The following is a 12,066-nucleotide window of genomic DNA, read 5'->3' on the forward strand; positions in this document are numbered from 1 at the left end:
CGAGGACTTTCTCAACTGGTTAAAAAGAACTTTCTGTTGCAATCCATTTGTTCTTTTCTACTTCCTGTTTGTATCTGAGAAAGACTTGGCGACAGTAGTGACAGCAGTAGCAGTGTGGAATAGATTATTGACGCATTATATCCTTAAACTCGAAAGCATTTTTAACTTAAAGTCAAAAACAGAAGCTGGTGTGGCGATAACTGCCTCTGTGTCCGTCATTTTTGTGAAATATTGATGCAATCACCGATCGGCAAGGCAGCAATTATCGTCAATCTTAAAAGCAATTACTAGTGCAAGGCTAAACAATAGACCTCAGTGGTAAATGTTTTTATGGAGTGTTGTGAGGTGTCATAAAGATTGGAAAGCCTTTTTGATGTGGGAGAGAAGTGAAAACATTGCAGGGCAGTAAAGGAGCATCAAATGGCACGTTGGATGAATAAGAGGCTTGTTGATGGATCAATGTTCAATAACAAGGGAACTTTGAGCTTCGTATCAGCAGTATAAATCTGACTTAGAAACATTGTATAGTAATACAAGTTTATTAGTACATCATATCATATTGGAGTTTTTTTAGGACAGGAGTCTGCTGTCTGTTCTCCAATGTGTGCAGCAGATGAAAGACATGGCCTTGTTTGTGTGCACTGGCCCCTAGCACTGTAAATCAGCACAGGGCACATATGGCAAGGGGGCCACGACACACACACACACACACACACACACACACACACACACACACACACACACACACACACACACACACATGCATAGACATAACAGAAATGCTTGCTCACATAGACCTAACACTCTCCAGACAATAACAGGCCGGGGTAACAGGGTCAGCTTTATGACGAGTGACTGTTTGATATTTGCACCCTTGCCCTTGTTTGTGACATTTCTTAAAGCCACAGCTAAGACAGTGACAGAATAACGTCATTGCATTGTTATGCATGACATATTTATGGTTCGGTTTCGAATGCAAGATAATCTATTTACATGTTGCCATTTTAATGACTTTATATGTGTCGACACAAGATTCCCTAGTTCATCAGATGGAAAGGATGCTATGAAGAAGACAGGATGAGTTGTGGGACTGTGATCAGGCCGGGAGCCCCGACACCACGCCGTAGTCATTTGAGAGAGGTTACGCTCTGTGTGAGGACATAAGGCCGCCGCTTCTGCTCCGCTCCGTCACAAAGCTCACATTTCCTCTGTCCTCCCTCTACTCCTGTTACCGTGGCAGCCATGCAAACCCGCACTTCCTGGGCGGTTTTGTCGTGGCTGTCGGGAGGAAAACACGAGGGTTAGGATGCCTCTGTTACACCGTGTTAGATCTGAGATGGAGCCGCTGTCAGTAGGAAACAGACGATACATTCAGAATAGTTAACGGTGGTTTTGAAAGGAGATGATGATGTCGACAATCATGACAACTATTGGTGGTATGGTGTGTAGATATAGTCTCATGTGATTTGCTCAACCTGGCCAGTTAGTCTTTATGCAACAAGTTACAACCTGAAGTGGTTTTAGCTGACATTTACATGTCATTCGTGTGTCACATCTGTAGAATGGAGCTCAGTTACATTTTCAACCACAAGGCCGCATTTTGCTGCTCAAAAACCTTCACAAAATGGCAGACACATGCCCCTTTCATTCCAAAATGCAGTCTCTCCTTTGGATCCGGTGCCAGTCTGTAAGGCGGTTTATGAAGTGAAATGCCTCCACTGGAAGCCTGACTCACATGTCTTTAATTCACTCTGATCAGATCGGCCTGCGTGTAGCCAGCTCTTGACGGACGTTTGGAAAGGGAAGAATTCAGGGAGTCAGCCATGCTGGCTGACACTTTACAATAATTATGTGTACTGTCAGAAGATCCAACATGCAGTTTAGACTCGTTTGCATGCTAGGAACCTGTATCGTCCTGGGTAGAGCCGAATAACAGCGTATGCCACCGTGTGACCGTGTGCACAAATAGCCTAAACTGAGGTAGAGATCAGTGTGTAGCGTAGCTGGTCTTCTTTTTAGCCCATGAGACAGCACATACTCACAGCTGCAGTCGATTCACTGACTCAGGCCTAACATACGCAGACATTGAAATGGAGACACACGCGCATGGACGCAGTTTGATTTATGATTGTGTGTACGTACTGCTGTGCTAAAAGAAAACTGTGTGACTTTGTAACCGCTACCAGACAGAACACCTGGACGACACACATACAGTCTAGCTCGTGCTGCCTCTCGTATCATGAATAATTAATTAATAATTAATTACAGTAAAGATGCGACAAATGTTGACTGCTTGGTTGTTGTTAATGGTTGTTTGTGTTTACAAAATGCTTTGGAGATAAACTCCTGCAATGCACTGAGATGGAGAGACTCAGTTTCTCTGTGGAGGCCATTGAGGGTTTTATTTGTGAGTGCAGCTGTTCAAATATGATTGTGACCTACACAGAGGCAGCACACAATACCAGCCCCTGTGATGCATTACACATACAATATACACTTGTACAGTGTATACACACACACACACACACACACACAGAGTCATTTACTCACTGTCTGACACACTCTCTTCCTACCACCCGTTCACTGACCCACACAGAACACTCACAAAGAAAAACCCCCTCAGAAGATGATTCAACCTTAAAGTCTTAACCTGACCTATAACAAGTGTTATGTTTAAGAACAGGACTAATGCATGTGGGCATTCCAGTGATTCACCGTCTGGTGGGGCTAAGACAACTGCCTGTTATGCCCCCTATTTTACACCTATTATGCTGTCTCACACCATGAAAGGGAAACGCTTCTTTTTCAGCTTTTGGAGGTTTTCAGGCAGCCTTAAGATCGTCTTCACCCATCACGTAGAAAGACTTTTTGGACAGAGAGGTTGTCTTGCTTGACCCTACTCTGTGATGTCACAGACATAACCATACGTACAGAACATTTTGAAATATGATAAATGAGAAGGAAGGCAGATTTTCTGAGGGGAATTCATCTTTTATACAACACTCTATGTTAGAATTATTTCATACCAAAGCTCTAATCTACTGTGTGTGTGTGGGGTTTTCTCTCATCAGGACCTCTTCACTGCCTCCACTCGATTGGCCACTGCCGAGCCAGTTTGGCCAGTACGACCTGAAGATAGAGGTCCAGCCCAAAGCCCACCACCGAGCGCACTATGAGACGGAGGGCAGCCGAGGAGCCATCAAAGCAGCGTCCGGAGGCCACCCGATAGTCAAGGTAAGACCAATTACCCAAATGCTAACAAGGTTAGCGGTGAGAAACATTTGTCCTGACATCTTACGCATTAAAAATGACCAAAATCAGTTTTACTGGATATTAACTTTGGTTTTTCTGCTCCATTAAACAAAATACGACCACCGGTGTCTCTTCCATACTGAGGTCAGGACTGACTTACTGTTTGTGTTGACGTGATGCTGCCCATGCATTAGTCAAGGGAGACCCTGTGCACTGAGCGCTTATCATTCAGCAACCTACCTGTCATCTAGCGATAGCTGCTACTAAGACTAATGCTACATCATTGGACTCTAGATAGATAGGCCTTATTGCTGGTTGTTGTGATGTGCGTTGCATTCAGGGTCTCGTCTTACAGATTTGCATGTGTGGACGGTCACATGGATCCTCTCCCACAGCAAGACTGTCAGTCAAGCTGTTGAGGCAGATAGACAAGCAGGCAGCTAAAGAGAGCTGCCACTATAGCCGAGTCAGCTGCTTTGTAATTTGATAGCACCTGTGAGTGAGAGAGAGAGAATTCAGTCCCATTAATATTTCAAGAAGACCGTGACGTGCTTCCTTTGTACGTATGATTAGGATACGGCCTTAGAGCCTGACCGTGACCACATTGTGGAAGCTAACAATGGCTGACTTCAACCCGCCCAATAGGATTGCCACATATCGAAAATGCAATTCATTCTTACACAGTAAGACATGTACAACGCTTTGGAAACACAGCCCAATAATTTGTGTATCATTAATTATTATTAATAATTGTTGGTTGTGGTGGCAACATGTGTTGTCATTGGACTAAAGATGGGAAGGTTTGTCCTTTAGGCTAACTCAGTCAACAGCACAACATACACAAGATTATATAACCATTTTTAAAAACCGCAACATTGGAACAGCTGTGGACACTTCCTGAAAGAACCACGGAGCCCAAATGACTGCCATTTGTTGCTTTAGGAACAGCCTATGTCCTCATGCATTTAGTCATGCAGGCTCCCTCCAGGCCAATCATTAACCATCTCAACCTCAGTTAGACCAACACTCCATCCTGCCATATGTGACGATGCATAATTTAGCCGTCAAATGTTTTCAACCGAGCGTTTGCCACACTTGCCCTCATTCATCATCCCCAGAGGGGGTTGTTTGTTGTTATAGCAGTGCATTGTGTTTGTACTGTAGTGTGAAGACAGCCGACTCTGGTTAGTTTACTCCAAACATTTTATTTGTTTTAAATGTATAGGTTTTATTTGATCAAGTTATTCGTTTTTGTTGGGATGAATCTTGACCAAGATTATAATCTATCGCAACTCCGAAGGCAAAGAGATGATAAGCCACAAGAGAAGATAAGTTTACTTCTGCTCATGTACTGCTCAGTATAGTTGCAAAAAGTGAAAGAAGTCACTCAGTGTTTCTTCCTTAGACGTTCTGTAGCAGAGTGCTGCCACTACCAGTGCTGAAAGTGAAAATGTAATTTATTTCTGCTGAAACGCACTTTCATGAACCAACTGCAATCGTGTTGTCGCGGACAGAGCGGGAGAAGCACACTAACAGCTTTCGCTTGTCATGAGCAGCGGTTTGTGGAGCCCTGCGAGAGAAAATATGAGGCTCAATGAGTTCTGTGTGGGAGGGAAGAGAGAGAGCAAGAGAGCTTTATTACCGTTATTTTATATGACATTAAACAAAAATAAATCGGTACACCATTCTGTGATCAGCTAATATACGTATCACTCCGCTGTTTTCGGTGAAGTGGCAGTTAATCGCTTTAATACCTCAATATTGATAAAGTAATGTCCAATTGTAGATTTCCTCTGTATTGAACTCACAACAGCACACAACCTGCTTTCAGGTCCTTTTATAGAGTAGACAATGTCACAAGATGATACAAGTGGTCTGGTACACACACACACACGCACACACACACACACCAGCTTGTTGTAGTATAACAATAAACATTTGAACCTAGATCTATGTGATTCTGACTTGAGCTCCACAGTTGTAAGATCTCCTCAGTGGCTCATTTGCCTCTTATTTTCCGCCGCTACACTTCTTAACAGCTCCTACATCCTGTGTCTGGGGCCCAGAACCACAAGTTAGAAGTCACTGACCCCAAAACGGCTCCTCAACTGAGCCATTAAATTCAACAGACACGCTGAAGAATTCCCAAGACACTAAAAAAAACTATCAACAGCAAATGAGCAGCCGGTTTATGCGATGTGATAGTATCAGCACTTGTCCGGCAGGTCTAACAGTCAGTCTTTGTTTACTAAACACACAGTCCTCTGTTGTTGGTCTTCTGAGCCTTTTTGTGATGCACTGTGCATAAAAACTACCACATCGAAAGGTAATTTCCTCACCCCTGTGATGTCATTATTGTTTTTACAGAAACACAAAAATCAACACACACATTGTGCTTTGGGTTATTGTTTGAGGATATCAGAATAACACAATTTGACATGCTGGATAGAAGATTAGAGCTGTTGTTGACGTTAAAGAAACACAAAACAACATGGAATATTATTGGAGGCAGCCACTGTCTTGACTCAGCATTTGTTGGACGTAAGGGGGTCAGACCTCTTGAAGCCGTTGACAAGCTCGCAGGTATCCTGTTTCCCAGGTGAGCTGAAGGTGTGAAGCGAGCGATTCCCCGGAGGCCTGTGTGACTGCAGCTTCTCTGCTGCACAGTTTCAACTCATAGATTGTGACATATTTGACTATATTTTTCTTTGTTATGATGTTAAACACTGGTAGATGGTCAGATCAGGGGCCAATACCACAGCAACTGCCATTGTTATTATGACGTCTTCTCCATGTAGTGTTGGTCCTAAAGTCCTCTGGCCTGACTATTTGTTGTCAGACAGAATCAAGGCCGTGTGTGTTGTTGTCGTGGATACATTTGAATCCATCATCTGACCATTTTGAAGTATGCAAAGTAGGATTTCTTGGCACAGACATTTGTGTTTTGGTACAGTAGCCTACAAGTACACATTGAGTGCAGGTGGAGCCCTCAGTAACAGTTTGCATACAGTTGTGTGTGCATCTTTACATCACACAGGTGGTTAGAAAGATCGAGGGCACTTCTATGACATGTTTCCGGGTTTCCTCCCGTGCTGACTTCCCCTCCTGAAAGGGCTCTGGTAGCGGCAATGCTCAAAGTTGTTTTTCACAAGTTGACTTTGACTTTGTTTGGGAAAGTTCACCTCCTGGACAGACGAATCAACTCTGTGCTGTTACTGTTGCATTGTTTGTCAAAGAAGGCAGCTTCTTGGTTCCCTTGCTTCTGCCTGAGGAGTATTCATGCATTTGATTGATCTAAACCAGGGATTCCCAAAGTGGGGTGCGCGCACCCCTGGGGGTGCGCGAGCTGCCTCTAGGGGGTGCGCGAGAGGAAAAATGTAATGGCGGTGCAGTCATGTCTCCTAAAAATTACGTCCCCCCAAAACTAAAATGCATTCTCAATTACGTTTTACCACGAACGTATTTTCTCCCTGATTACGTTTGTGTTTGACGTACAAATACGCTTCTCATCAACATATCTTTGCCATACTCTAGTCTTTATTATTTTTCTGTGATCTGCCTCGCCTCTACCCCGCCACCCACAAGTTGTTGACCCGCGGCCTGTTCCGAGGGCTGAAGACCTGACGATCGGGTGCCTCGCGGCGGGGACGGCTGGAGACCTCGCGTCCCAGCGCCAACGAGTGAGCGCCCGCCACTCGGAACCATGAAACCAAGTCCCGGATTTCACCCGGGGACATTCTGGAGGTATTGTGACCGGGTGATGTGCCTCGTTGCTGGGGAGGTATGAGCCGAGAGTGGCGGGGTGTTATGGAGGTATATATTACAACTCGGTGTTGTTCCCGTGCGTGGATGAGCGCATTTCTGCCGGAGACAGGCGGCGTGTTGTGGTAGTATTCTGACCGCGTAATAGGGAGGAGAGGCGGTGGTGGAGAGGGAAACAAATGTTAAAGAGATGGTGGAATGTATGATTGGAGAGAGAGAAGCGAAAAAGTTGGACGTGATCCCGGTGTCCAACAACACTGTCGCGCGCATCGATGCTTTGTCCGAAGACATCCTGGCTACATTGGTCGGTCGCGTGAAGAAGAGTGAGGTTTACTCTCTGCAAGTAGACGAGCCTACAGATGTGGCCAATCTGGCCACTCGTCCGTTACCTTCGTAACGTTACGTCCGTTACCATTTCGAAGGCACGAAAACAAACGCCACGCGCGAGCAAACTGTTCTCTCATTCGTCTGATTTTTATGCGGCTCTGTTGCTTTTTTTTTTTTAAGGTGTGTGTGTGGGGGGGGGGTTGGGGGTGCGTGAAGCCGGTCGGGATGTAGAAGGGGGTGCGTGGCCTAAAAAGTTTGGGAACCGCTGATCTAAACAGTTCTCTGTCAAGGTAACCTTCGGTTGCAGTTTTGAGAGGTCTGTAATACTCTACTTTGAAGTTCACACTAATCTCCTGTAGCAGGTGGAGTACTGGCTTCAAGTCACAGTAACATAATCTGTGGCCGGCAAGGCATCGACAAACTCTCTCTCAAACAAGCCCTGGCTTCGTTTACAAACTCAAGGATGTCTCTTTCCCGCCATGTTAGGCTCCAATTCCTGCTTCTCCGGTGTTCGGCCAACTGCTGACTCTATCGCTCCATCCCCTTTAGGTGGGAGTCCCAACAGGTGTTCCTCTGATCAGATTGTGACTGTGAGGCTACTGGCTGTTTGTGGCCACGTTTTAAAATCTGATTTCTGGCCAAAGTTACTTTCAGAATGTTACATTTTTGGGCTGTAAAGAAGAAAAACTAAATAGCTGGGCTGTAAGCATAAAAAAAAGGATTTACTTTAACTTTAAACTCAGTGTTTTTGACAGAATTGTAGATTTCTTTCTTTTTGAATTGACTCTTTCTGGGAGAAGGACGTATTGACGTTTGGGCCTCTACTACTAGCTCCAGTATCACAGCAGTGAGTTACTCATACCTCTCACCCAGTGGCTCGCATCCACATTTCTCAGAGAGAACGGTTTTGTGAATTCTTCAGCGTGTCTGTGTCGAATTTAATGGCTCAGTTGAGGAGCCGTTTTGGGGTCAGTGATTTCTAACTTGTGGTTCTGGGCCCCAGACACAGGATGTAGGAGCTGTTAATAAGTGTAGCCGCAGAAAATGAGCCACTGAGGAGATCCTACAACTGTGGCGCTCAAGTCAGAATCACATAGATAGATTAGATTCGTTGCAATATCGATGGACCACCGGACCCTTTTTGAAGTAATCGTACATTGTTCCACGTCTGAGCCCGGCTGACGAGTTGTTTCAGCCGTTCCTCCGGGGCTAGCTGCAGACCATAATCGGTACACCTGTTGCTAGGAGACATATAAGTCCAAAGCCTCTCTGGCTTGCTGAGGTAGTATCCTTGTGCGTATTTAAACAGCTTAATTGAGTGCTGCTGCACCCACACAAATATAAGGAGCCCCTCTGGTATTACCTGCTGCTGCACAGTGAGGCAGACACAACAGAAAAAAAAGGCTGCGTACATGCAGAACACAACATTGCACAGGGCTGTGCTTTTCTTTTTAACACAAGTCTTCAAAAAACAGACGGTTGTATTATAATATTATGTCCATCTCCACCTCCGTCCTATCTGCTTTTGTCCTCTTGTCTTGTGTCAGAGTGAAGCTTTTTGCCTCGACAGGTCTCTATCTCACTCCTGCTGACTCTCTCAGCAGACTGGCGGACATAATGGGGGAGACACACAGACAACAATGCAGATTGCATGCAGTTTGCACTGTGTGAACTGGCTGCAGCTCGTGCTGCTTTGCCCTGGAGCTGTATTTCATATAAACATGTTGGAAGCTTGGCTCTCATTTGTTGTAATCAGGCTTAGCGCATAGCGAGGCGCAGAGAGAGAGAGAGAGAGAGTGAGAGAGAGAGAGAGAGAGAGAGAGAGGAGAGAGAGAGAGAGAGAGAGAGAGAGAGAGAGAAGAGAGAGAGAGAGAGAGAGAGAGAGAGAGAGGGAGAGGGGCAAGGCCATATACAGCCCTCATGCAGTATACAGTAAACGCTCCTGTGTGCACGCTTATGCGTGCACATGTATTGACCTTGTTTAAACAAACAGTCAACCGGCCCCCCTGGCTCTCTCTGCCCTCCCCAGTGTGCTGGGCAAACAGTGTGTGTGTCCATAGATCCCAGGTCGAGGTGCCACAGTGCTACAGAGGGAAACCACTGCCAGATAACCCACTGGTGACCTTGACCACCATTGCGCCTGTTTTTTCATCTGTTGCACACACATGCTTCTCTCTCTCTCTCTCTCTCTCTCTCTCTCTCTCTCTGTCTCTCTCTCTGTCTCTCTCTCTCTCTCTCTCTCTCTCTCTCTCTCCTCTCTCTCTCTCTCTCTCACACACGCACACACACACACATCAAAAACCGAAACTTCGTGTCCTTAAATCCACACATTCTATCACACAAGCTTCAGGGCTGTAGTTTACAGCAATGTGAATGGACGTAGATGCTCGCTCATTACACACACACATGTGCGCACACTCCTGCATACGCACAGAGGGTCTCGCCATGGCAACAGTGGAGCAACACAGGGAAACAACTTGGCAGAGTCAGGCGCTCGCTGTGAGAAAGTGTCGAGTTACGGCAGAGGGCTACAGCTGAGGTAGGTGAGAGGAGAGGACAGGGACGGAGAGGAGAGAGGGACAAAGGGGAGAAGCAGTGGTAGGAGAGGAAAGAAGGACGGAAGGAAGGTCAGGATAGGAAGGAGTGAAGAGGAAAGGAGCAGGGAGCAGGTGATGTGCTCCCTGGTGTAAATACCCCATTATCAAAAGTCTTAAAGAGCCCAGATCAGCTCTCAATACCGCTGTCATTTTTCTACTTTATTTGTCAAGTTAAGTTAAAACACTTGTGTGTGTGTGCATGGTTGCCTGTTTATGTGTGTATGCAGTGATGGGAGATATCCCCCCCCCCCCTCCTCGCTTTGCTGGCCTTATTACTGGATCAGTGGAACAGATGAAGGCCAAAAATAGGTGGGGACTTTATTTAGCGGGAGCTGAGCATGTAACCGTATCCAGTGGTTTTATTTTAAGGGACGGAGTTCATCCTAAATTTCGATCCACAGTCCGAAGCGGCAACCATAAGACAGTGACAGGCTTCAATGAGGCCCGGGGACATGTGACCGGCTTTAATGTCAGCGTGGTTTAATATAAGAACTGATCTTTTATCAGGCCTCAGTTACTTGCTGACTGACCAGCTGGGCTGAACTCTGGACCGGCAGAAAGGTGAGGAGTTATAAGTGCAGAGACCAGCCTCCTATGGTATTTCACACTCGAGCACAGATTTAGGGGGCGGCGGAGGGGGTGAGTCAGGAATGTGAAACGAGTCAAGGGTGTGTGTGTGCCGGGTGCATTTCACTGCCCGACATGCCTCCTCCGCCAGGACCAATGCACTATCCATGTGTGTTTGTTTACATGTGCTGCCGTTTGCAGGTGGTGCTTCACCCATGTTCTGGACTGACGGTGCAAATAGGCTCCTGCAGTGTGCTCGGACTGCCGTTTGAGGAGCATGTGGCATCATTTGGGACACTGCTTTGATCTAGTCTCAGGGGTGTAAAGTGTAGTGTTCAGCGAATGACGTTGATTTTAAAAATCTGTGATGAATTGAGATCAATGAATGTCGTACTATGGTGTTGGAGAAACGGGTACTAGCAGCTTCCCACCTGCTGTGTCGTATTTCTTTTCCAGTTCAACTTCCACCCCTCATGCACCAGGACCATGTGTTGAGCCCTTGTTGCTGAAGTAAATGTTATTCTTTGAACCAGCCACGTGTTGTAAGGCTTACACGTGTTTAGTTATTGTTTTGTTACTTTTTACAGTTTACATTTGTAAGCTGCTCTATTTTTTTCCCCTCCAATTATCTAAATGAATCAAATTGAACTGAATGGAGGGAACGCCAAACAGAAAGCATTTGTGTTTTTAGTAACAGCTGTGACTGAATTAGACCGTCTGTGTGCTATGTTTCTGTTTGGACTGTTGATTCACTGGGATTGCTAAAGTGAACTCTTTCTTTCTGGTGCTCTGATCCGGTTTTCCTGGTTGATAATTTGATTTGGAAAGAGCTCCTGGCCTGCTAAGTGTGTGTTTGTCAACACTCTGGCTCCGCACTAAAATCCCTCATGTGCAGAGAGTCGAGAGAAACGGAGAGAACACAGGAGGACACAGAAAGAGTCGGAGATGAAAGGAAAAAACGGCCCGGTTTAGACTCGCCGCAGTGAAGTCGGTGCGAGGGGTGCGCACCAGAAAACGACGCCATGGCGTCGTGCGTAAAGGCTCCGCAAGTGGTTGTGAACCTCTGACTTTTCGTAAAAAGGTGCTCGCTGGGCTTTTCAGATGTGACTGTCACAAATAGTTCTCTGAAAACACTAATAACATGTCCAATGATTTTAAAAAGATGGCCAATTTGTTTTTAAATGCTTTAGAAAATCGGAGGTCTAAAAACCCACGTACATTTAACTCTATGTTTTGCTATACAGGATATTCCACATTGGTTTCATTCTGATGCATTTAATACTTGGATTTCTTTCTTTACAGGGCGTGTAAAAGTATAAGTAGCCCATGAATATGAGATGTATACGTTTACAGTTAATTACAATACATTCTTTTGTGTCGTCACTGCTTTTTCACAGTACATTTAAAGTTTTTTTTCTCATTATTTTCAGTCCCAGTTTTTCCGTGCTTTTCGTCGTGTTCTAAGCTACACCCGTTAAGGCTTCTCCGGTTTTTACGTCCGTACTTTCCTCTTACGGATACATTCCTCCAGACACTGAACTCATTTTCTGCTGTCTGGAAC

At 45.5% G+C, this 12,066-nt stretch overlaps 1 protein-coding gene across 2 annotated transcripts in view; it reads left to right on the plus strand.

Moving 5' to 3' along the window:
* nfatc3a (nuclear factor of activated T cells 3a) overlaps positions 1-12,066 on the plus strand; it is a 50,826-nt gene that overhangs the window by 16,299 nt on the left and 22,461 nt on the right. For both annotated transcript variants that reach the window (XM_079287735.1, XM_079287736.1), the window contains one exon: positions 3,072-3,234. In XM_079287735.1, the coding sequence (XP_079143861.1) occupies positions 3,072-3,234 (163 nt within the window). The remainder of the gene's footprint in view (positions 1-3,071; positions 3,235-12,066) is intronic.

This window comes from Melanostigma gelatinosum (genome assembly GCF_949748355.1).
Source record: "Melanostigma gelatinosum genome assembly, chromosome: 2".
NCBI lineage: Eukaryota > Metazoa > Chordata > Actinopteri > Perciformes > Zoarcidae > Melanostigma > Melanostigma gelatinosum.